The sequence below is a fragment of the Carcharhinus amblyrhynchos genome, chromosome 10 (assembly GCF_965287045.1).
Source record: "Carcharhinus amblyrhynchos chromosome 10, sCarAmb.v2.hapA, whole genome shotgun sequence".
Classification (NCBI taxonomy): domain Eukaryota; kingdom Metazoa; phylum Chordata; class Chondrichthyes; order Carcharhiniformes; family Carcharhinidae; genus Carcharhinus; species Carcharhinus amblyrhynchos.
This window is the reverse complement of record NC_137333.1, coordinates 74,350,279-74,375,452: the sequence shown is the minus strand read 5'-3', so window position 1 is coordinate 74,375,452 and position 25,174 is coordinate 74,350,279. Positions and strand designations below refer to the sequence as shown.

General features: G+C 42.6%; 1 protein-coding gene across 3 annotated transcripts in view; it reads left to right on the top strand.

The window, feature by feature from the left end:
- The window catches only part of atp8a2 (ATPase phospholipid transporting 8A2), a 443,947-nt gene that overhangs the window by 357,613 nt on the left and 61,160 nt on the right, over nucleotides 1-25,174 (top strand). For all 3 annotated transcript variants that reach the window (XM_080197362.1, XM_080197361.1, XM_080197363.1), the window contains 3 exons: nucleotides 11,548-11,609; nucleotides 13,618-13,674; nucleotides 14,529-14,636. In XM_080197362.1, coding sequence (XP_080053488.1) covers nucleotides 11,548-11,609; nucleotides 13,618-13,674; nucleotides 14,529-14,636 — 227 coding nt within the window. The remainder of the gene's footprint in view (nucleotides 1-11,547; nucleotides 11,610-13,617; nucleotides 13,675-14,528; nucleotides 14,637-25,174) is intronic.

The window sequence follows — 25,174 nt, the reverse complement described above, 5'->3', positions numbered from 1 at the left end:
AAAACTGCACACAGTACTCCAGCTGCGGCGTCACCAGTGCCCTGTACAGCTGCAGCAAGACCTCCCTACTTATATATTCAATCCCCCTCGCTATGAAGGCCAGCATCCCATTTGCCTTCCTGGCCACCTGCTGCACCTGCAGGCTGGGTTTTTGCGACTCATGCACTAGGACCCCGAGGTCCCTCTGCACCGTCGCATGCTGCAGTTTTTCGCCACGTAAGTAATAGTCCTTCCTACCATTATTCCTACTGAAGTGGACAACCTCACATTTGCCAGCATTAAATTCCATGTTCGGGTGAGCTACATAATTAGGGAAGTAGAGTGAGCTTTAAACTAAATAAAGGACATGAACGATCCAGTCTGGGTAGATATTGCAAATCATAGACTAGCGGCAAAGCAGGGGAGTGAGATAATAATATGGGTAGTGAGGATCAGAGAATGGCAGGAAAGGAAAGAGAGAAAAAAACCAAAGAATACACCAACAGTCAGGACTAGATGTTACAAAGATAACAAAAAGGCAAAACTAAAGGCTCTGTATCTAAATGTGTGTAGCATCCATAACAAAGTAAATGAATTGATAGCGCACATTGAAGTAAATAAATACAATCTGATAGCCATTACAGAGATGTTTTGTTCCTGAATATTGAGGAGAGTACAACATTTAAAAAGAAAAGGAAGCTCGGTAAAGGTGGAGAGGTAGCACTGTTGATCAAAAATGGCATTGTTGCATTAGTTAGAGATGACCTTGTGGAATGTAGAATCAATTTGGATGGAGATGAAGTATAGTAGGAGAAGGATGTTCTTTGTGTGAGTCATCCGCAGGTCCCCCCAACAGTAACCGCAAAACAGGACAAAGTGTACAAGAAGAAATATTGGATGCTTGTGACAAAGGAAATGGGATAAATATGGGTGATTTTAGTCTATGTGCTGCCGGGATAGTTTCCTGGAACAGTGTGTGTTGGAGCCGACGAGGGAGCGAGCTATCTTGGATCTGGTGCTATGTAATGAGGCGGGTAGAATTAGGGACCTTGAGGTGAAGGATCCTCTTGGAGAGAGTGATCATTGTATGGTGGAGTTTCTGTTGCAGATGGAGGAGGAGAAAGTGGGTTCCCGGACACGTGTCCTTTGTTTGAATAGAGGGGAGTATGGTAGGATGAGAGAAGAATTGGCGAATGTGGACTGGGGGAGCGCGTTGGAAGGTAGGTCTGCTGAGGAGCAGTGGAGGATCTTTAAGGAGATCTTTCTTGGTGCTCAGCAGAAATTTATTCCGATGGTTAAAAAGGACAGTAGGAAGAGAGGTAATAAGCCGTGGATAACGAAGGAGGTGAAGGAAAGTGTTAAATTAAAAGCGGAGGAATTTAGAGTAGCTAAGAGCAGTGGGCGAGAAGAGGATTGGGAAAGGTTTAAATGTCAACAAAGATTGACAAAAAAGTTGATAAAGGAGGGTAGAAGAAGCTATGAAGCTGGGCTAGCGCTTAATATAAAAAAGGATAGCAAGAGTTTTTATAAATATATAAAAAGGAAGAGGCTGGCTAGGGTGAACGTTGATCCCTTAGCGGATGAGAAAGGGGACCTAGTGGTAGGGGATGGGGATATGGCTAAGGTCTTGAATAACTTTTTTGTTTCTGTCTTCACGGAGGAGGACGTGAATAATTTGCCGGGTGTTAGCGATGGAAAGGTGGTAGGACTGGAGGGTCTTAATGACATTACTGTTACTCGAGAGGTGGTGCGCGACAGACTGGAGGGGCTGATTGTGGACAAGTCCCCAGGACCGGATGGAATGCATCCGAGGGTTCTGAAAGAAATGGCGGAGGTGATAGTGGATGCCTTGGTGGTTATTTTCCAGACGTCGCTGGATTCCGGGGAAGTGCCGGAGGATTGGAAAACGGCTAATGTTACGCCGTTGTTTAAGAAGGGTGCCAGGCAAAAGGCGGGGAATTACAGGCCGGTTAGTTTAACGTCTGTGGTAGGTAAAATGTTAGAATCCGTCATTAAGGAGGAAATTGCGAGGCATCTTGAAGGGAATTGCTTGATAGGGCAGACGCAACACGGTTTCATTAAAGGGAAGTCGTGTCTGACAAATTTACTGGAGTTCTATGAGGATGTGTCTAGGGCGGTGGATAGAGGAGAGCCGGTGGATGTGGTCTTTCTGGATTTTCAGAAGGCGTTTGATAAGGTACCTCACAAGAGGTTACTGCAGAAGGTCAGAGGACATGGAGTTGGGGGTAGGGTGTTAGCGTGGATAGAGGATTGGTTGTCAAATAGGAGGCAGAGAGTGGGGGTCAATGGGTGCTATTCGGATTGGCGGTTGGTGACTAGTGGGGTGCCCCAGGGGTCGGTGCTGGGGCCTCAGCTATTTACCATTTATATAGATGATCTGGAGGAGGGAACCGAGTGTAGGGTGTCGAAATTTGCTGATGACACCAAGATTGGGGGAAAGGCAAATTGTGCGGAGGGTGTGGAGAGTCTGCAGAAGGATCTAGATAGGCTGGGCGAATGGGCCAGGAAATGGCAAATGGAATTTAATGTTGGCAAGTGTGAGGTGGTCCACTTTGGTAGGAAGAATGGTAGGAAGGACTATTACTTACGTGGCGAAAAACTGCAGCAGGCGACGGTGCAGAGGGACCTCGGGGTCCTTGTGCATGAGTCGCAAAAACCCAGCCTGCAAGTGCAGCAGGTGGTCAGGAAGGCGAATGGGATGCTGGCCTTCATAGCGAGGGGGATTGAATATAAAAGTAGGGAGGTCTTGCTGCAGCTGTATAGGGCATTGGTGAGGCCGCAGCTGGAGTACTGTGTGCAGTTTTGGGCGCCGCACCTGCGCAAGGATATTTTGGCCCTGGAGGGAGTGCAGAGGAGGTTTACTAGGCTGATACCGGAGTTGAGGGGGTTGAGCTATGAGGAGAGGCTGAATAAACTAGGCTTGTACTCGTTAGAGTTTAGAAGAATGAGGGGAGATCTCATTGAGACGTATAAGATGATGAATGGGATGGATAGGATAGAGGTGGAAAGACTCTTCCCGCTCAAAAAAGACAGTAGGACTAGGGGGCACAGCCTCAAGATAAAGGGGGGGCGGTTCAGAACGGAGTTGAGGAGGAACTTCTTCACTCAAAGGGTGGTGAATCTCTGGAATTCTCTGCCCGTTGAAGTGGTGGAGGCTGCCTCGCTAAATATTTTTAAGAAGCGGGTTGATGGGTTTTTGATAAGAGAGGGGATTAAGGGTTATGGGGAGAGGGCGGGAAAGTGGAACTGAGCCACGACAGATCAGCCATGATCTTATTGAATGGCGGGGCAGGCTCGAAGGGCCAGATGGCCTACTCCTGCTCCTATTTCTTATGTTCTTATGTTCTTATAAACTGGAAAAATTAGATTGGCAGTTGTAGCCTAGATGAACAGTTCATAGAATGCTTGCAAGATGGTTTCCTAGAGTAGCCCGTTATGAAACCAACTAGTGAGGAGGTTATATTAGACTTGTGTATTATGTAACATAGTTAATGATCTCAGAGTGATGCCACATGTACACAGCGACGATTGCAATAAGATTGAATTTTACATCCAGTTTCAAAGGGAGAAAAGTAGATCTAAGGCTAATATTTTAACTTAAATGAGGGCAATGATGTGGGCATGAAAGCTGAGGTAGCTGAAGTGAACTGGAATAATAAGCCTGAGGATAGATTAATAGAGGAGCAGTGGCAGACATTTAAGGGGAAATTTCAGAACATTAAGAATAAATATATTCTTACAAAAAGGAAATATTCTAAGGGGAGGACCCACCATCTGTGATTAACTAAAGTTAAAGAAAGCATCAAACTTAAGAAAAAAACATATAGCTGCATAAAGATGAGTGGCATATCAGATGACTAGTCATAATGTAAAGAATGGCAGAGAATGACTAAAAGGTTAATCAGGAGTACAAATTTTGAATATGAAAGGAAGCTAGATAGAAATGTGAAAACAGATAGCAAGAGTTTCTTCAGGTATTTAAAAAGGTAAAAAAGTAATTGAGTAAAGTAGTTAAGAAGGCTAATGGAACGTTATCCTTTATTATGCGAGGAATTGAACTTAAAAGTGAGGATGTTTTAGTTGTGTATGTTGAATATTGTGTGTAGTTTTGGTCTCCCTATTTAATTAAGGATGTAAATGCAATAGAGGCAGTTCAATGGCGGTCTATTAGATTGATACCTGGAATGAGCAGTTAGTCCTCTGAGGATAGATTGGACAGACCGGGCTTGTCTTCACTGGACTTTAGGAGAGTGAGGGGTGACTTGATTTAAGTATATAAAACCCTAAACAGTCTAGACAAGGTGGAAATTATGTTTCCTCTTGTGGATGAGTCCAGAGCTATGGGGCACTATTTTAAAATTAGGGGGCACACTTTTAAGTTCAAGTTTAAACTTTCAGGCTGAGATGAGGAGAACATTTTTCTCTGAGGGTTGTGTGACTTTAGAACACTACCTTTGAAGGCAACAGGGCGAGGTCATTGAATATTTTTAAGACAGTGGTAGACAGATTCTTGTTATGCAAGGGAATCCAAGAGTGAGAAGGGAGCAAATGGGAATGTGGTTTTCGAAACACAACGTATCAGTCATGATCTCATTGAATGGTGAGGCAGGCTCGACAGGCTGAACGGCCTGCTTATGCTCCTGTTTTGAATGTTCATATATAACACCTCTCTCTCCTTCCATCACCATGAACAATACCATATATGATGCACTAGTGGATCACCCTTCATGCGACAGTTCATGGCCTTGTCCCGCTCTATCTCATTAATCTCTTCCAGCCCTACAACTTCTCCATTTCAAACATTTTGTGCATACCAATTTCTTTCACCATGCTATTATCTGTCCCAGCCCTGAGCTCTGGAATTCCCTCCCTAAAGCTCTCTACTTCCCTATCTCTGTCTTCTCCTTGAGATTGCTCTTTAAAATTTACCTGTTTAGTTAAGTTACCTTAAAATATTGTTAAGTTGCTCAGCATCAAACTTTGTTTGATAATGCTCCTGTAAAGCACCTTGGGATATTTTTCTCCATTAAAGATGCTTTATAAATACAGTGTTGTTGTGCAATAACAGGGTGATGGACAGTATTTCCTTACAGTATCTATTTTCAGAAGCGCTTCTGGTAATCAATATGTGTATTCAGATAACAAATCCAGGAGGGACTGGGTGATGCAGAGAATTAGAAAACTCATATTCTCCTTTGGGACACCAATTTGAATCCAACTCAGACTGAGGTGATGAATACTGAAAGCAAAATTAGTCTGGACAGTCTCAAATCCCCATGGACGAGAACAGTCTGCACAAAACTGCCAATAATTATACACTAAATTGGCAGTTTCACTCCAATGGGTCGTAAGAATAGCTAATGTTGGAAATGGAAATGTCCTTGGCACAGTTAAGTGTTACCCTTCTGAGACTTGAGTTAAAACCTGTCTGTGGGAAAGAGTGGAGCAAGCTTTAGTTGTTTCTAACCTATGCAGTGGCTGACTCAGAAATGCATTATGCCGAAGCTAGTGCAGGAAACTGGAGAATATATTCCGTTACCAAGCATTACCTCACCTTAATTAAAACAAATTCACTTCAAGCTATAAAAAAAATCACTATACCGGAACAAAGGATAGGAAGGTATATTTGTAATCCTTAACAGCTAGCCCCTCTGCCTAACAAATCTCAGCAGTAACTTGACATCTCAGAGCTCATTACACTTCCAGCTATAAGTGGCATGACATCCTTCTCCAGAAATCAAACCGGCTGACTGCAGTAATGGAATCAGGCAATATCTCTCCTTTATATTGAAAGAACATTTTTAAAAAGAAATTGGAATAAGTGGAATAGAGTAGGCATTTTTTATTAATCTGCCTGTTTGCAGTCAAAGTGGAGAGAGAGAAACTATCTACAATTGCTGATGCAGATTGGAGTATTCAATCACTGAACTCAGTATCTGTAATCTTGTTAACTCTTGCTACAGCAAACATTTTTCTATTATTTGCTCTGGTTAAAAATAGCTTGTATTTATATAGTGCTGACACCAACCATTGAAGACATTTGGATTTTTCCAATTGTGATTCTATAAATATCACATTTAAGTTTTATCTAAAACCAAATAATTTTTTTCTGATTTTCAAACATTTTTGCCTCTTCTCAAAAAAAAATTGTCAGTAACTAGTAAATCGTATACCAAAAAGCCTCCACTGATAAAATACTTCTCATTCATCAGTTCTGATGAAAGCTCAGAATCCTGGAATGCTAACTCTATTTTTCCCTCCACAAATGCTGAGTATTTCCAGCATTTTCTGTTTTATTTTAGATTTTCAGCATATGGAGTATTTTATTTTCATATCTTAGGTTTGCTGCGGCACCAACTTCATTTTGAATTATGAAGAAATTAGAAGACATGCAGTGGAATAAGCACACAGATCAGGTTATAAACAAAAGTGACAATATGGGGAGGAAGGGCCCATTGCAAAGTGAGTTTGATTGGTCCATTTACTATCCTGAATTCTCGCTACCTGATAGGAAGTTCCTTAGAATGCTCCTTGTTCCAGTCCTACTCAGACCCACTCCCCCAACTCTTCTTCCATTCCATGACTGTATTGGTGCTGCTTCATGTTTTCATCTAGACTTGGAAAAAAATTATCAAATTTGTTTCTAATTTCCACCTCTCTCACCTTCACATGATCCATCTCTGACATTTCCCTTCCCTTTCTTGACCCCTCTCTCCTTTTTAATGATAGAAAGGTTACCACTACTATTCATTACAAATCCAATAGGTAACCTTGACTACAGCTCCTCACACCTGACTCTCTGTAAGGACTCAATCCCATTCTGCCAATTTCACCACCTTCATAGCGTCTGTTCTGATGATGTGACCTTAAAAATTAGTATTATTTAAGTGTCAGCTTTTTTTCTTAACCGAGATTCCACCTCCCCCCCCTCGCCCTTCGTGTCCTGAGATGTGTAGGTTAGAGGGATTAGTGGGTAAATATGTAGGGTTATGGAGTTGGGCCTGGGTGGGACTGTGGTTGGTGCAGACTCGATGGGCCAAATGGTCTCTTTCTATGCTGTAGGACTTCTGTGAATTCAGTGATTCCAGTGTGATTATACCATGAAAGATATCTTCCCCGTATCCCCCTTCACCATGAAACACATCTTCCCCTCACTCAGCCCCCTTCAGCATTCCGCAGGGACAGCTCCCTCCATGACAGCCTGGTCCACTGCTCCTTCACACCCAAATACCAATCCCCATCCCCATATCCTTCCCATGGCACTTTCCCTTACAATTGCAAAAGTTGCAGCACCTGCCCCTTCACCTCCTCCCTCCTCACCAGTCAAGGCCCCAAACACACTTTCTGGGTTAAGCAGTGTTTCACTTCCATTTCCTTCAATTTGGTCTACTATATTAACTGTTCCCATTGTGGTCTCCTATACGTTGGGGAGACTAAACGTAGACTGGGTGGTCACTTTATGAAATACCTTCACTTTTTGGAACACCTTGATCCCAACCTTTCTGTTGCTTGTCATTTTAACTCAACATCTTGTTCTTATGCCCATATTCATGCTTGGCCTGCTGCAGTGCTCCAGTGAAGTTCTCACAAGCTGGAGGAGCAGCGTCTCATCTTCCAGTTATGCCCCTTACAGCCCTCGGGACGCAACACTGAGTTCAACAACTTTAGACTTCGATCTTTCTCCTCTACCTTAAACCCTTTTGTTTTAAATATCCCATATAATTATCACTCAAATACAACCACACATACGCGCACACACACACTCTCTTTTAAGATTGCTACATATTGTTGCAATCTCTTCAAGCTACAATTTATACATTCTCCCCCTTGCAATTCTGATAACAACGCGGAACGTTAACTCTGTTTTCTCTCTGTACAGATGCTGTTAGACCTGCGGAGTTTTTACAGCATTCGCTGTTCTTGTTTCAGCTTCTAGCATCTACAGTAATTCTAGCCTTTATTTAGTAATTAACTGGAGTATCACTAGCTCAGAGAAGTGTGCATTCCAAAATCATTACAGTTATTCTTGGATCTACGTTTTGGATATCATAGAACAAAGAACAGTACAACACAGGAGCAGGCCCTTCAGCCCTCCAAGCCTGCGCCAATCACGTTGCCTTATCTGGACCAACCGTCTGTGTCCCTCTATTTCCCACCCGTTCATGTGTCTATCTAGATTAGTCTTAAATGTCAGAAACATGTTTACCTCAACCACCTTACTTGACAGTGCATTCCAGGCCCTCACCATCTTCTGTGTAAAAAAAAGCTTCCCCCAAACATCTCTACTGAACCGTTCCCCCCTTTACCTTGAACTTGGGTCGCCTTGTAATTGTCATTTCTGCCCTAGGAGAAAGTGTCCAACTGTTCACTTATCTATGCCCCTCGTAATTTTATAAACTTCTAACAGGTCACCTCTTAAGCACCATCATTCCAGGAAGAACAATCCCAGTTTATTCAATCTCTCCTTATAGCTAATACTCTTCATACCAGGCAGTGTCTTGGTAAACCTTTTCTGTACTCCCTCCAAAGCGATAAACAAAATTGAACACAGTACTCCAAATGTGGCCTAACCTATATTTATGTAATTATAACATAATTTGCCAATTTTTATACGTGATGCCCTGGCCGATGAAGGCAAGCATCTTCAAACACCTTTTCCACCTGTGCTGCCAGTTTTAAGGATCTGTGGACCTGAACTTCCAGATCTCTGTGTGTCTATGCTCTTGATGATTCTGTAATTTATTTTATATCTCCCACCTGAATTGGATCTACCAAAATGCATCACTTCGCATTTGTCCGAATTGAATTCCATTTGCCGTTTCTCTGCCAAATGGAGAGGATACTGAGGAACAGGATTTATTAACATTTAGAGAAGTTTAGTATGATCAGAGTCAGCACGGCTTTGTCAAGAGCAGGTCGTGCCTTACAAGCCTGGTTGAGTTCTTTGAAAATGTGACTGAACACATTGACGAAGGAAGAGCAGTGGATGTGGTTTACATGGACTTGAGCAAGGTGTTTGATAAGGCCCCCCATGCAAGACTTCTTGAAAAGGTGAAAGGGCATGGGATCCAAGGGGCTGTTGCCTTGTGGATCCAGAACTGGCTTGCCTGCAGAAGGCAGAGAGTGATTGTGGATGGGTCTTTTTCTGCATGGAGGTCAGTCACCAGTGGAGTGCCCCAGGGATCTGTTCTAGGACCCTTGCTGTTTGTCATTTTCATAAATGACTTGGATGAGGAAGTGAAGGGATGGGTTAGTAAGTTTGCCGATGACACGAAGATTGGCGGTGTTGTGGATAGTCTGGAGGGATGTCAGAAGTTGCACCGAGACAGATAGGATGCAAGACTGGGTGGAGAAGTGGCAGATGGACTTCAACGCGGATAAATGTGTAGTGGTCCATTTTGGCAGGTCCAATGGGATGAAGGAGTACAATATCAAGGGTAGGACTCTTAGCAGTGTTGAGGAGTAGAAGGACCTTGGGGTCCGGGTCCATAGGACTCTTAAATCGGCCTCGCAGGTGGAGGATGTGGTCAAGAAGGCGTATGGTGTACTAGACTTCATTAATCGAGGGATTGAGTTTAGGAGTCGGGAGGTAATGCTGCAACTTTATAAGACCCTTGTCAGACCCCACTTGGAGTATTGTGCGCAGTTCTGGTCGCCTCACTACAAGAAGGATGTGGAAGCTATTGAGAGGGTGCAGAGGAGATTTACAAGGATGTTGCCTGGATTGGGAGGCATGCCTTATGAGGATAGGTTGAGGGAGCTAGGTCTCTTCTCCCTGGAGAGACGAAGATTGAGAGGCGACCTGATAGAGGTTTATAAAATGTTGAGAGGTCTAGGTAGGGTGGATTCTTGGAGGCTATTTCCCAGGGCTGAAATGGTCGCTACAAGAGGACACAGGTTTAAGGTGCTGGGGAGCAGGTACAGAAGAGATGTCAGAGGTAAGTAGTTCACTCAGAGGGTGGTGAGTGAGTGGAATCGGCTGCCGTCGGTGGTGGTAGAGGCGAACTTGCTGGGGTCTTTTAAGAGACTTCTGGATGAGTACATGGGATTTAATGGGATTGAGAGTTATAGATAGGCCTGGTAGGTATGGATATGATCGGCGCAACTTGTGGGCCGAAGGCCTGTTTGTGCTGTAGTGTTCTATGTTCTATGTTCTATTTCCAGTTTATCTATATCCTGCTGTATTCTCTGACAATCTTCATCACTACCCGCAACTCCAGCAATCTTAGTATCATCCGCAAACTTGCTAATCAGATCAGCTGTGCTTTCTTCCAAGTCATTTGTTATTATATATTATGTATATTACAAACAACAGAGGTCCCAGTACAAATCCCTGTGGAACACCACTAGTTACAGACCTCCAATCAGAAAAGCACCCTTCCACCGCTATCCTCTGTCTCCTATGGCCAAGCCAGTTCTGAATCCATCTAGCTAGTCCACTCTTGATCTCGGGTGATTTAACCTTTTGCACCAGCCTGCGATGAGGGACCTTGTCAAATGCTTTTCTAAAGTCCACGTAGACAATATCCACAGCCTTTCCCTCATCAATAATTTTTGTCGCCACCTCAAAAAATACAATCAAATTAGTGAAACATGACCTCCCTCGAACAAAACCATGCCATCTGTCACTAATAAGACCATTCAGTTCCAAATGTGTATAGATCCTATCCCTAAGAATCTTTTCCAACAATTTCACAACCATTGACATCAAGCTCACTGGCCTATAATTACCTGGATTTTCCTTGCTACTGTTCTTAAATAACGGGACAACATTGGCTATCCTTCAGTCCTCTGGGACCTCATCTGTAGCCAACAAAGAAACAAAGATTTCTGTTAGAGGCCCAACAATTTCCTCTCTTGTCTGGCTCAGTAATCTGGGATAGATGCCATCTGGCCCTGGGGACTTGTCTACCTTTATGCTTTTTAATACACCTAACATTTCCTTCCTTGTAATGATGACTTGCTCTAGAGAGTTTACAATCCACCCGATACCATCAATCAAAGTATCCCTCTCTGTGAATACCAATGCAAAGTACTCATTATCATATCCAATGTCTCAGTTGATGCCAGATGGTCCATTTGATTTTATCCTTTTTCAACTTTCTACAGTAGTTTGATACAACTGAGTGGCTTGCTAAGCAATTTCAGAAGTTAAGAGTCAGCCACGTTGCTGTAGATCTGATGTCAGATGTAGGCCAGATTAGTTGGCGATGTGAGATTTCCTTCTCTAACCCCAAGAACTAGGTGGTTTTTTGCAGCAATCAAATTGTTTCCTGATTGTCAATATCAACATTAGTTTTATTTCACTCCAGATTTATTTAATTAAATTTAAATTTCTCCAGCTGCTGTGGACGATTTGTACTCGTGCCTCTGGAGTGTTATTTTGGGAATCTGGATTGCAATTGCTGTAACATTACTACAATGCTACCATACATCACAATACTATATTACCATGAAGCTTCGTGCGATGTTTAACAATGATGAAGGAGCAGCAGTATCTTTTGCACTAAAGTATTATAACCACATTTTAATTGTGCCTTCTTTTAGATTCAGTTTTAATGAACGGACAAGCTGTGGACTATTTATTTCTTGGGAACATTGTTTATACGGTAAGTAAAACAATTCCTGAAGCAATATGAAAAACATATCTGGAGGTAGGAGTGTTGCCAGTTGTCTTTGATAATAAATTAAATTTGTGTCTGCTAGTGTACGTATCTAGTTGAGATGCAGATTGTTAAATTGATGACATGCTCAATTGCAACACTGGTAAATTAGCATGTGGCATTATGGATATAACATAACCAGTAGCACAAACATTGTCAGTCCACAGCTCTGTTCACCAAGCTAGGAAATTATCCGTTTGATTTGAAATAGGGAGATAAAATGCTGGGGGAAAGAAAATTCAGCAGATTAGGCAGCATTTAAGGAGAGAGAAAAACAGAGTTAATGGCTGGAATTTTACCATCTTGCCTGCTCTGGATTTTGGGCGGGTGAGGCTCGCAGTATGGCATTCTCCATTGGCCTCAGGCGGGATCTTACGAGCCACAGGCAGGTGAGGCGGTAAAATTCCAGCAAACATTTCAGGATGTTAACCTTTAATCAGAATTGGAAAAGGTTAGAAACTTAATAGGTTTTGAACAAGGCGTGGATGGGCTAAGGACTAAAGGAAGGTCTACGATGTAGTGGAAAATAGAATAGATTAAAGTTAGTCCTCCAGGGCCAAAGAGAATGGAGATGTAGCAAGAAAAGAGATGACAGATGTGCCTAGAGCAGCTGCTGCTGGCTGAAAGACAAAAACTGAAACAAGCAAAGAAAGCTTACAGTCTGAAATTGTTGAACTCAAATGTTGAGTCCAGAAGGCTGAGAAGTGCCTAACTGAAAGATGAGGTGCAATTCCTCAAGCTTATATTGAGCCTCGCTGGAACATTGCAGCAGACCAAGGATAGAGATGTAAGCCTGAGAGCAAAATGAAGATCACTGACAGATCATGACAGATCACTGGAAGCTTGGTGTCATGCTTGCAAACAGATTAGAGGTGCTCGACGAAGTGGTCACCCCTCTGTAATTGCCTGCCCAGTGTGGAAGAAACCGCCTTGTAAATATAGTAGGCTTCATTGAAAGAAGCACTCTTGAATTGCTGCTTCACCTGGAAGGAGTATTTGGGGTCTTGGAGGAGTGAAGAGTTAAAAGAGCAGGTGTTCAATCTCCTTTGTTTACATGGAAAGAAGCTCTGGGAAGGTGGGGATGATTGAGGAGTGAGCCAGCTAAAAGAAATGGGGAAGATGTGTTTAGTGGTGGCACCATTGCTGAAGATAACAGAAACAGCAAAAAAATGACCTGTATAATATGGAGGCTGGTGAGGTAAAAGTGAGGACAAGGGGAACCCCATCATAATTCTGGGATGGAGGGGAGTGGGTGAGATCAAAAGTGCAGAAAATGCGGTAGGTACAGCTGAGGACCCTATTAACCACAGTGGGGGAGGGGATGGGGGGACGGATGCAGAATTCTCAAATGAGGGAAAAAGGAGACATCATGGCAGCACTGTTGTGAAAAGTTGCATCATCAGAACAGAAATGGCGGAGACTGAGAGAATCAAACAGAGTCCTTTCTGTTTGAATTTAACTTGTCTCCAAACCAACCAGTACCAACTACTTCTTTCTGACAACTTAGAACACATATTGTTTGATCTGTGCAGCAGTTTGAGTAGGCTCCAGTTGTTCTACTTAGCTGTTTACAAATCAACTCTTATTTGGAAGGAAATGCATAACATTATTTCACTTCAGAACAAATGTTTCTACACGTGAAAGTGAAAAATACATGTTAACATTTGAACACCAATTAATCTAAACAGAGCATTGCAAAAAGAGCTGATTAATAAGGAGTATAACTGGGTTGTTGCCATGTACTACTGACACCTTCCAGAAAAGGTAATTTGATGGGCTTCTATAACATTGTTGATGGTAATTGCAGTAAAACCACGATCAAACTTCATTAACTGTGTGTTTTTTTTTAAATTTAATTCCAGATTATCTAAATTTTTATATTCCTATTACATTATAACATATTGTTTTGAAAATCACCTCTGATCTTTTTGCATATTTCCATCTTTTTCTATAGTATGTTGTTGTAACTGTATGTTTGAAAGCTGGCTTTGAGACAACAGCATGGACAAAGGTAAGCACATACTTTGTTGTGAATTTAAAACTTTTACAAAGTACCTTTTAAAAAACACTACTAATTTAGATTTGTCATTAGAATGCTGGAAACTTAAGGGGATTTCTGGCTTTCTGTAGCTGTTGTTGTAAAGGTTTTATTTTTCAACTTTTGTAGTGCACATTCTCTAATCCTTAATATTAACCACCTGACAAACTTTCTTTCACTTCGTTATGGAAGTCTTACTTTTTCCTTATTTCTAACAAATATGTCGTATTCTACATGATGTTTACCAAAGTCTGCAAACAATTTTTTTAAACTTTTTAAAAATCTTTACTGCTTAGTTCCAACCATCCATTTTGGAAGTGGGATTAACACTCATAAATGTGGCTTTGAGTGGTGGAATAAATGCTTCAAGGCTGGTTTGTGTCAACTATGACCTAAAAGTCTAAAGATTGATGTGGTTGCACATTAAATTTGGACAGAGCAACATTGCAGTCGTTTTGAATGTACAAGCAAGAAACACAATCACTTAGCTTCTGGGGTCAGTTTGATCAGTTATCTAGATGGCTTGAGTATGGTACAGAAGGACTGGGTTTGGATTCAATCCCTGTACTAGCTATGATCGTTCACTGAGGCCTGCTTCCTTGCCTTGCCCCATTGTTGATGTGGAGTGGTGCTCCTCAAACTACATAATTAATTGTCTCTAATGGCAGGAGATGTCTATTGTCCTTCATGGACAATAGACATTATCTAATTACCTGGCAATTGATACATTAAGTCATATCACAGCCCCACAGCATAAAAGACTTCTGGCATGTTGCAGTGTTATTAATTTGTTGACCCACTTAATAAACTATTTATTTCCTTTTCAGTTCAGTCACTTGGCTGTGTGGGGCAGCATATTGATGTGGTTAGCCTTTTTAGGAGTCTACTCGACCATCTGGCCCACCATACCGATAGCACCAGATATGAGTGGTCAGGTAAGCAAGAATGTTGCTTTTATACAAAATGATAGCCAATGGAATATGCTATCAATATTAAACTTTTACAAGGTTGTTTGCTATTAAGGTCACATATGTTTAAAAACAGAACTATGATGTGACTATGAGACCAGGAGATGGTTCTTTGACAGAAATGACAATAGTATCAGAATTTTAAAAAGCATGTAGAGAAATAAAGCCCCCAGAAAATGTGCAAATAGTTAAAGCAGATTAACTATTTTGAAGAGAGACACAATGGAATATAGTGCAAGAGAAAGGCAGGTTGCCATCTGGCGTGCTGACCACAAGACCGGTAGTGTACCTTCCCAAGCAGCAGCCGCTATGCTGTGAAAACTGGCGTACTCATCATATTTGTGCGCCAAAATGGTAATGGATATTTTGGAAATCCAGGGAATGCATCCTTGAAAATCTTTGGATGTTGACATCAAAACTGTTGTATTCTTGTTCTTTTTAAGCCCTTGTATATTTCATAATTGATGTGGATATGCCAGCGTTGGACTGGGGTAAACACAGTAAAAACCTGGTGTTGTCAGACTTTTTACTATTTCATAATTGACAGATATTTGATTTTTAAAAATAGTGGCATTTGGATTTTAGCAAATCAAATGGACCATTATTTGCCCAAGTGTTGTCTCAGCAGATCACTGTTTCCATTCAAAAAGGCACTCAACCCTCTCTAGACACAGCTCAGAGACATTGTACCCATACGGCTCCCAACTCCTGTACAAACATTATCTCCACCAACTCTCCCCATTCATTCTGACACTCTCCTCTCTCTCTCTCCAATGCAGTTAAACTGGTAATCTGTCTTCCACTTTCCCAGTTCAAGTTGATGCTTTTCTCTGCCTTTCCCAGAGTTCACGCTGACACTCCTTAATCTTTCAAATTCGTGATGGCACTTGCCTTTCATATCCTCTATTTATGTTAGAAGTCTCCCTTTACTCCCCACCTCCCTTTGCCCACAAAAACCTATCTTTCAACTTCTCCCTCCCAGATGCCTTGCTTTGCTTCCATTATCTACTTTTGAGAACATAAGAACATAAGAACATAAGAAATAGGAGCAGGAGTAGGCCATCTGGCCCCTCGAGCCTGCCCCGCCATTCAATAAGATCATGGCTGATCTGTCGTGGCTCAGTTCCACTTTCCCGCCCTCTCCCCATAACCCTTAATCCCCTCTCTTATCAAAAACCCATCAACCCGCTTCTTAAAAATATTTAGCGAGGCAGCCTCCACCACTTCAACGGGCAGAGAATTCCAGAGATTCACCACCCTTTGAGTGAAGAAGTTCCTCCTCAACTCTGTTCTGAACCGCCCCCCCTTTATCTTGAGGCTGTGCCCCCTAGTCCTACTGTCTTTTTTGAGCGGGCACGTAGCTATACCTGTTTCCCTCCAATTCCTCTTTTTCTCTTACCTTTATTGCCATCTATTACATCCTTCTAGTGGCATCCATTCACCGTTCTCCCTTTCCCATCTCCTCGTTCAACATCCCATTCACTTTGAGACTCCCAACCCTGTCTCAGTGCTGAGAGAAGACAAAGACCTCTTCTGGTATATCAGCCTCTGAATTTGGGAGGAGAAGGGAAGCTGGTTGTCATTATTTCTACGTGGAAATGCTGACTGGTGTCCCTCGAAGTGTCGACTGTTGCCAGGTATTAGAATACTTCAAAAAACAAACCAAACATTTATGACCAACGCTTTTATAGTATTTTCTGTCATGGAATGTAAATCCAATTCCATTGTAACACACCGGAAAAACATTTAATAAGTGAATAGAATGGAGATTTCATTCTTGATGACATCACTGAGCCGAAGGATCCCCTCTCATGCTCAGAAATTTTGATCTCAGGTACAGTATTGTTTTACTGAATTATTTCTTTGAATGTCTTCCGTTATCCTCTCCAAATACACTCCATTCTTCTCAGCAGCCTGATAAGCATAGCCAGAAATTTTAAAAATTCCTTCCACTTCAGGACCAGTATTATAAACGGTTGCCACTTGCGAATCGATTGAGAATGAGAGGGCACAGATGTAAAGTAATTGGCAAAAGAAGCAAAAGCTACATGAGTAAAACTTTTTCATGCAGTGAGTGGTTAGGGTCTGGAATGCACTGCCTGGGAGGGTGATGGATTGAGGTCTACGCAAGGCATTCAAGAGGGAATTAGATGATGTTAAAAAGAAATAATCTGGAGGGCTACTGGAAGAAGACAGAAAAGTGGCACCAAGGTGAAATGCTCATTTACAGAGCTGGTGCAGACTTGATGTGCCAAATGGCGGCCTCCTGTGCCACAACAATTCTGTGATGACTCATAGGCCAGAATTTTACCGCCTCACCCGCCCCGATTCCACCCATGGAAATCTCATTTTGTTCATTTTAAGCTCTTGTATATCTCCGTTGGCCTCAAGTGGGATTTTACGATTTCAAGATCCCACCCAAACTGCGAGTAAGTATCGTCAATCATATATAATATTATGGATTTGGTGCTAAGATTAAGATTAGGGTTATGAAAGCTCCTGGTTATGAGGAATAAATTGGGAAACAACTTCCTACTTTCGCACATGTATAATTAAACAAAGAAATTTGAAGATTAATGTCTGAGTTGCCCTACTCCTCCACACTGGATCTCACCGCAAGGTGTGGCATTCAAGCAGATTGAAATACATGAGTTGCAGTACTCTCACACCAGATAAGCACCAAAAACACCAGAATAATTAGGGCTTAACCACTAAAGAGTAAGTGAACTGCAAAATAAGTCTTAATTACAACCAAACGACCTCTCTAGCACTGAAAAATTACTTTGACAAGCCTAAAGTCAAATTCCTTCAAATTTGATATGTTGTCGACGATTTTGTTAATCAACTTAAAATGTAAAATGTGTTCTTATATTTTCATTGTCTCTTTTATTTCTCCTAATCCGATCTTTCGTTCGCTCTCTATTTTGCTTTTTGTATATGATTTCATATTGAATCAAATATTTGCACCTCATTACCTGAATTAAACTCTGTATGCCTCAGTAATGAATCTTCAATCTGTTTGGTTGAATTTGCAGCGGAAAGGGGTGTGAAAAATCTGTGGACAGCTGTAAGCATAATGAATGGTCACTGCCATTTGTTGCTGATCACAAAATCCGAGCCAGTATGCATTTTTATAAAATTACTGGAATCTCCTTTCAATCCTAATTGACAAGTTCTGTTGATGGAGGTTGCAAGGTTAGCCAGAAAGAGCCAGAAAGTGAAAATACAAAAAATGTTCATTGTATTTGGGGTTTCAGAGCTGTGAGGGTTCTCATACTACTGCAGAGTCTGAGGCAAGCACTCTGGTGCTTTCAGTGCCCTTGGGCTCTTTGCAATGTTAAGTTTTGTCTTTAGTGACTGCTGTAAATAATGCGAGCAGGTTTGTTGTACTTAAGACTGCAGGTGAAAGATGGTCTTTGTTGGCTTGGGATATAAACTACTGAAGCTCTTGTGGGAGGCAGAGTTTTATTATTACAGTAAAAAATCATGTCAACATTCTTGAATATGTGGTTCAATCTGAACTACATTGGTAGTCCCTACGTAGGATTGAACAACCTTAAAGCCCTTTGAATATTTATTTGGGTGATGAAAAGATCCATGAATTATTTTTATCATGGCTGTAAAGTTTCTGTTAGGACAATAATCCCTTTCTACATAGGACCACCAGAAAAAGTGTGCTACTCACAATAAATACAAATAACTATGGACTCTGTCGGTTCAGACCTTTTACAACAAATATACCGAGGAACTGAGGTTTGATAAGTTCTACCTAGTCACCAAACATAGTGCAGGTTCCACAATACATACAGCAACATTTGTCGTGTTTTATTATTGCTAACACAAAATGTTTTCCTTTCAAATACTTCAGTAATTCAATTTCCCAACCAACAGAGACCACCTTTTATCTGCTGTCATTTTCTAACCTTGTATTATGCAAATGTATTTAATGTGATTAAAATATTCCAAGCCACTTACAGGAGCATTATCGAACAAAATTTAAATAATTATGACAAATTTGCCTCAAATGTACAGGCCATAAGATAAGAACATAAGAAATAGGAGCAGGAGTAGGCCATCTAGCCCTTCGAGCCTGCCCCGCCATTCAATAAGATCATGGCTGATCTGTCGTGGCTCAGTTCCACTTTCCCGCCCTCTCCCCATAACCCTTAATCCCTTCTCTTATCAAAAACCCATCAACCCGCTTCTTAAAAATATTTAGCGAGGCAGCCTCCACCACTTCAACGGGCAGAGAATTCCAGAGATTCACCACCCTTTGAGTGAAGAAGTTCCTCCTCAACTCCGTTCTAAACCGCCTCCCCTTTATCTTGAGGCTGTGCCCCCTAGTCCTACTGTCTTTTTTGAGCGGGAAGAGTCTCTCCACCTCTATCCTATCCATCCCATTCATCATCTTATACGTCTCAATGAGATCTCCCCTCATTCTTCTAAACTCTAACGAGTACAAGCCTAGTTTATTCAGCCTCTCCTCATAGCTCAATCCCCTCAACTCCGGTATCAGCCTAGTAAACCTCCTCTGCACTCCCTCCAGGGCCAAAATATCCTTGCGCAGGTGCGGCGCCCAAAACTGCACACAGTACTCCAGCTGCGGCCTCACCAATGCCCTATACAGCTGCAGCAAGACCTCCCTACTTTTATATTCAATCCCCCTCGCTATGAAGGCCAGCATCCCATTCGCCTTCCTGACGACCTGCTGCACCTGCAAGCTGGGTTTTTGCGATTCATGCACAAGGACCCCGAGGTCCCTCTGCACCGTCGCCTGCTGCAGTTTTTCGCCACGTAAGTAATAGTCCTTCCTACCATTCTTCCTACCAAAGTGGACCACCTCACACTTGCCAACATTAAATTCCATTTGCCATTTCCTGGCCCATTCGCCCAGCCTATCTAGATCCTTCTGCAGACTCTCCACACCCTCCGCACAATTTGCCGTTCCCCCAATCTTGGTGTCATCAGCAAATTTCGACACCCTGCACTCGGTTCCCTCCTCCAGATCATCTATATAAATGGTAAATAGCTGAGGCCCCAGCACCGACCCCTGGGGCACCCCACTAATCACCATCCGCCAATCCGAATAGCACCCATTGACCCCCACTCTCTGCCTCCTATTTGACAACCAATCCTCTATCCACGCTAACACCCTACCCCCAACTCCATGTCCCCTGACCTTCTGCAATAACCTCTTGTGAGGTACCTTGTCAAACGCCTTCTGAAAATCCAGAAAGACCACATCCACCGGCTCTCCTCTATCCACCGCCCTAGACACATCCTCATAGAACTCCAGTAAATTTGTCAGACACGACTTCCCTTTAATGAAACCGTGTTGCGTCCGCCCTATCAAGCAATTCCCTTCAAGATGCCTCGCAATTTCCTGCTTAATGATGGATTCTAACATTTTACCTACCACAGACGTTAAACTAACCGGCCTATAATTCCCCGCCTTTTGCCTGGCACCCTTCTTAAACAACGGCGTAACATTAGCCGTTTTCCAATCTTCCGGCACTTCCCCGGAATCCAGCGACGTCTGGAAAATAACCACCAAGGCATCCACTATCACCTCCGCCATTTCTTTCAGAACCCTCGGATGCATTCCATCCGGTCCTGGGGACTTGTCCACAATCAGCCCCTCCAGTCTGTCGAGCACCACCTCTCTAGTAACAGTAATGTCATTAAGACCCTCCATGCCTACCACCTTTCCATCGCTATCCAATCCCCAATGTTGAGGAAGATACAAGGTTAGAAATTGAAATCACGCTTACATCTTTTTTTGGTGCTTTTTGCTCTCTCTCAGTGGTGTAGTAAAAATAATGACTCTACTCGAAGAGCAGTGGAATTTTCCAATTGACCTGCCCAATACGCATCATGTGACTGACATCATTAAAACTGAAATAGAAACAGAAAATGCTGGGAAGAAACTCATCAGGTTGGGAAGCATGTACAGAAACAGTTAATAGGCTTTTCATCAGAATTGAGAAAAATTAGAGATGTGATAGGATTTGGGTAGCGGCTGGGTTGGTAAAAGTATGGTCTATGGTGTGATGGAAAATAGGAGCCATTGAATGACAGAAGGGTTAGTCCTCCAGGGTCACAGGGAATGGAGATGGGGGCAAGTCAATTAGTAAAAAAAAACAAAATATATGCTGAGAGCAGATAAGGTGCTGAAAGAAAGAAACAAGCAAGGAAAATGAATCAAAATGGAGGGCAGAGTTTACAGCTTAAAATTGTTGAATTCAGTGTTGAATCCACAAGGCTATAAAATACCTAGTTGAAAGAATGAGGTGCAGTTCTTCAAGCTTACGTTGAGCCTCACTGGAATTTTTAAGTAGGTCAAGGATAGAGATGTCAGCATGAGAGCAAGGTGGAGAATCAAGATGATAGGTTACTGGAAGCTTGGGTTATATTTGTGGATAGAACGGAATTGTTCCACAAAACAGTCACCCAATCTGCATGTGGTCTCCCCAATAAAGAAGGGACCACATTGTGAGCAGTGAGTATAGTAGCTAAATCAAAAGAAATGTATGCAAACCACTGCTTCACCTGGAAGGAGCGTTTGGGGCCTAGGACAGCGAAAAAAAAGGTGAAGGGCAGGTATTGCATCTTCTGCATTTTCATGGGAAGGGGACACAGTGTTGGGGTGACGGAGAAGTCGACCAGGATATCATGGGCAAATAGGCCCTTCAGAATACTGAAAAATGAGGGGAGGGGAAAGATGTTTTTGGTGGTAGCATCACACTAAAGGTTGCAGAAACTTGTTCAACTTCTTAAAAATTCATTTTTGGGAGGTTGTCTTTGCTGGCTAGGTCAGCATTTATTGCCATTCCTAATTGCCTTTGAGAAGGGTTTTCAACAAAACTGATGTTTGTAAGTTCAAGTTGAGTAGCTGAATTATTATTGAACAGATTATGACACATTGATATTATTTAGAGAGTAATTTACCAATGCCCTAATACTATTTGTAATACATTGAAACAGAACTGCAGTAGTTGTGGCAGTGTCCTGTGCCAGGATGGTACAGCATAAATCTGGATCCATTATGGACACTTTCCAGTGATTCCTGTTTGAAAGTGTGGGTGAGGACGGAATTGGGCTCAACTGTAATCCACTTCAATGGTTGAATAGCCTAATGCCATTCTGTTGGCATCCATTTATGAAGAATGTGCATTTAGGCATGGAATTGTACTTCACACTGTCTTCAGTAGAGAAGGAAAATTAGGAAAGACAATGATTATTGAATCACTGCATCCCTTTCCCATGAGCTTCTACAAATACATAAAGGGCAAAAGAGTAAAAAGAAAGAGGTAGGGCCTCTTAAGGATCAACAAGGTCATCTATGTGCAGATCCACAAGAGATGGGTGAGATCCTAAATGAATATTTCTCATCAGTATTTACTGTTGAGAAAAGCATGGATGTTAGGGAACTTGGGAAATAAATAGTGAGTGTACATATTATAGAGAAGGAGGTGCTGGAAGTCTTAAAGCACATCAAGGTAGATAAATTCCTGGGACTTGATGAAGTGTATCTTAGGGCATTGTGGGAGGCCACAGAGGAAATTGTGGGTTCACTAGCTGAGATATTTGAGTCATTGATAGTCACGGGTGAGGTGCCTGCAGATTGGAAGGTGGCAAATAAGAACGTAAGAAATAGGAGCAGGAGTAGGCCATCTAGCCCCTCGAGCCTGCCCCGCCATTCAATAAGATCATGGCTGATCTGTCGTGGCTCAGTTCCACATTCCCGCCCTCTCCCCATAACCCTTAATCCCTTTGCCTATCAAAAACCTATCAACCCGCATCTTAAAAATATTGAGTGAGGCAGCCTCCACCACTTCAACGGGCAGAGAATTCCAGAGATTCACCACCCTTTGAGTGAAGAAGTTCCTCCTCAACTCTGTTCTAAACCGCCCCCCCTTTATCTTGAGGCTGTGCCCCCTAGTCCTACTGTCCTTTCTGAGCGGGAAGAGCCTCTCCACCTCTATCCTATCCATCCCATTCAACATCTTATACGTCTCAATGAGATCTCCCCTCATTCTTCTAAACTCTAACGAGTACAAGCCTAGTTTATTCAGCCTCTCCTCATAGCTCAACCCCCTCAACTCTGGAATCAGCCTAGTAAACCTCCTCTGCACTCCCTCCAAGGCCAAAATATCCTTGCGTAAGTGCGGCGACCAAAACTGCACACAGTACTCCAGCTGTGGCCTCACCAGTGCCCTATACAGCTGCAGCAAGACCTCCCTACTATTATATTCAATCCCCCTCGCTATGAAGGCCAGCATCCCATTTGCCTTCCTGACCACCTGCTGCACCTGCAGGCTGGGTTTTTGTGACTCATGCACAAGGACCCCGAGGTCCCTCTGCACCGTCGCATGCTGCAGTTTTTCGCCACATAAGTAATAGTCCTTCCTACCATTATTCCTACCAAAGTGGACCACCTCACATTTGCCAACATTAAATTCCATTTGCCAGTTCCTGGCCCATTCGCCCAGCCTATCTATATCCTTCTGCAGACTCTCCACACCCTCCGCACAATTTGCCGTTCCACCAATCTTGGTGTCATCAGCAAATTTTGACACCATACACTCGGTTCCCTCCTCCAGATCATCTATATAAATGGTGAATAGCTGAGGCCCCAGCACCGACCCCTGGGGCACTCCACTAGTCACCAACCTCCAATCCGAATAGCACCCATTGACCCCCACTCTCTGCCTCCTATTTGACAGCCAATCCTCTATCCACGCTAACACCCTACCCCCAACTCCATGCCCCCTGACCTTCTGTAATAACCTCTTGTGAGGCACCTTGTCAAACGCCTTCTGAAAATCAAGGAAGACCACATCCACCGGCTCTCCTCTATCCACCGCCCTAGACACATCCTCATAGAACTCCAATTCGTCAGACACGACTTCCCCTTAGCGAAACCATGCTGTGTCTGCTCTACCAAACAATTCTCCTCAAGATGCCTCGCTATTTTCTCCTTGATCACGGATTCTAACATTTTTCCTACAACAGACGTTAAACTAACCGGCCTATAATTCCCCGCCTTTGTTTAAAAAGGGCTGCAGGGAAAAGCCTGGGAACTACAGGCCAGTGAGCCTCACATCTATGGTGGGTAAGTTGTTGGAAGATATTTTGAGAGACAGGATCTACAGGCATTTAGAGACACAAGGACATTCAGCATGGCTTTATGAGTGGAAAATCATGTCTCACAAATTTGATTGAGTTTTTTGAAGAGGTAACCAAGAAGGTAGATGAGGGCATTGCAGTTGATGTTGTCTGCATGGACTTTAGCAAGGCCTTTGACAAGTTACTGCATTGTAGGTTGTTGCATAAGGTTAAATCTCAAGGGATCCAGGGTGAGGTATTTAAATAGATACAAAATTGCCTTCTTGACAGAAGACAGAGGGTAGTTGTAGAGGGTTGTTTTTCAAACTGGAGGCCTGTGGCCAGCGGTGTGCCTCAGGGATCAGTGCATTGTAATTTGTCATTTATATTAATGATTTGGATGAGATTATAGGAGGCATGGTTAGTAAGTTTGCAGATGACCCCAAGATTGCTGGCATAGTGGACAGTGAAGTAAGTTATCTCCAATTGCAATGGGATCTTGATCAGTTGGGCCTGTAGGCTGACGAATGACAGATGGAATTTAATTTAGACAAATGCAAGGTGATGCATTTTGGTAGATTGAACCAGGGCAGCATTTATTCAGTTAATGGTAGAGCACTGGGGAGAGTTACAGAGCAAAGAGGTCTAGGAGTACATGTTCACAGCTCCTTGAAAGTGGAATCGCAGGTGGACAGAGTGGTGAAGAAGGCATTCGGCATGCTTGGTTTCATTGGGCAGAACATTGAGTACAGGAATTGGGACATCTTGTTGAAGTTATACAAGTTGATAAGGCCACACTTGGAATACTGTGTGCAGTTCTGGTCACCCTATTATAGAAAGGATATTATTAAACTAGAAAGAGTGCAGAAAAGATTTACTTGGATGCTACAAGGACTTGATGGTTTGGGTTATATGGAGATGCTGGATAGGCTGGGACTTTTTTCCCTGGAGTGTAGGAGGCTGAGGGGTGATTTTATAGTGGTCTATAAAATAATGAGGGGCACAGCTCAGCTAGATAGTCAATATCTTTTCCCGAAGGTAAGGGGAGTCTAAAACTAGAGGGCATAGATTTAAGGTAAAAGGGGAGAGAGACAGAAGTGTCCAGAGGGGTAATGTTTTCACACAAAGGGTGGTGATTGTCTGGAACAAGATGCCCAAGGTAGTAGTAGAGGCGGGTATAATTTTGTCTTTTAAAATGCATTTAGATAGTTACATGGGTAAGATGAGTATAGAGGAATGTGAGCCAAATGTGGGCAATTGGGATTAGTTTAGGGGTTTTAAAAAAAAAGGACAGCATGGACAAGTTGGGCTGAAGGGCCTGTTTCTTTGCTGTAAACCTTTATGACTCTATTATTGTTTATAATGTCCATGAGATGGCAACATGAAAACCTCTGATT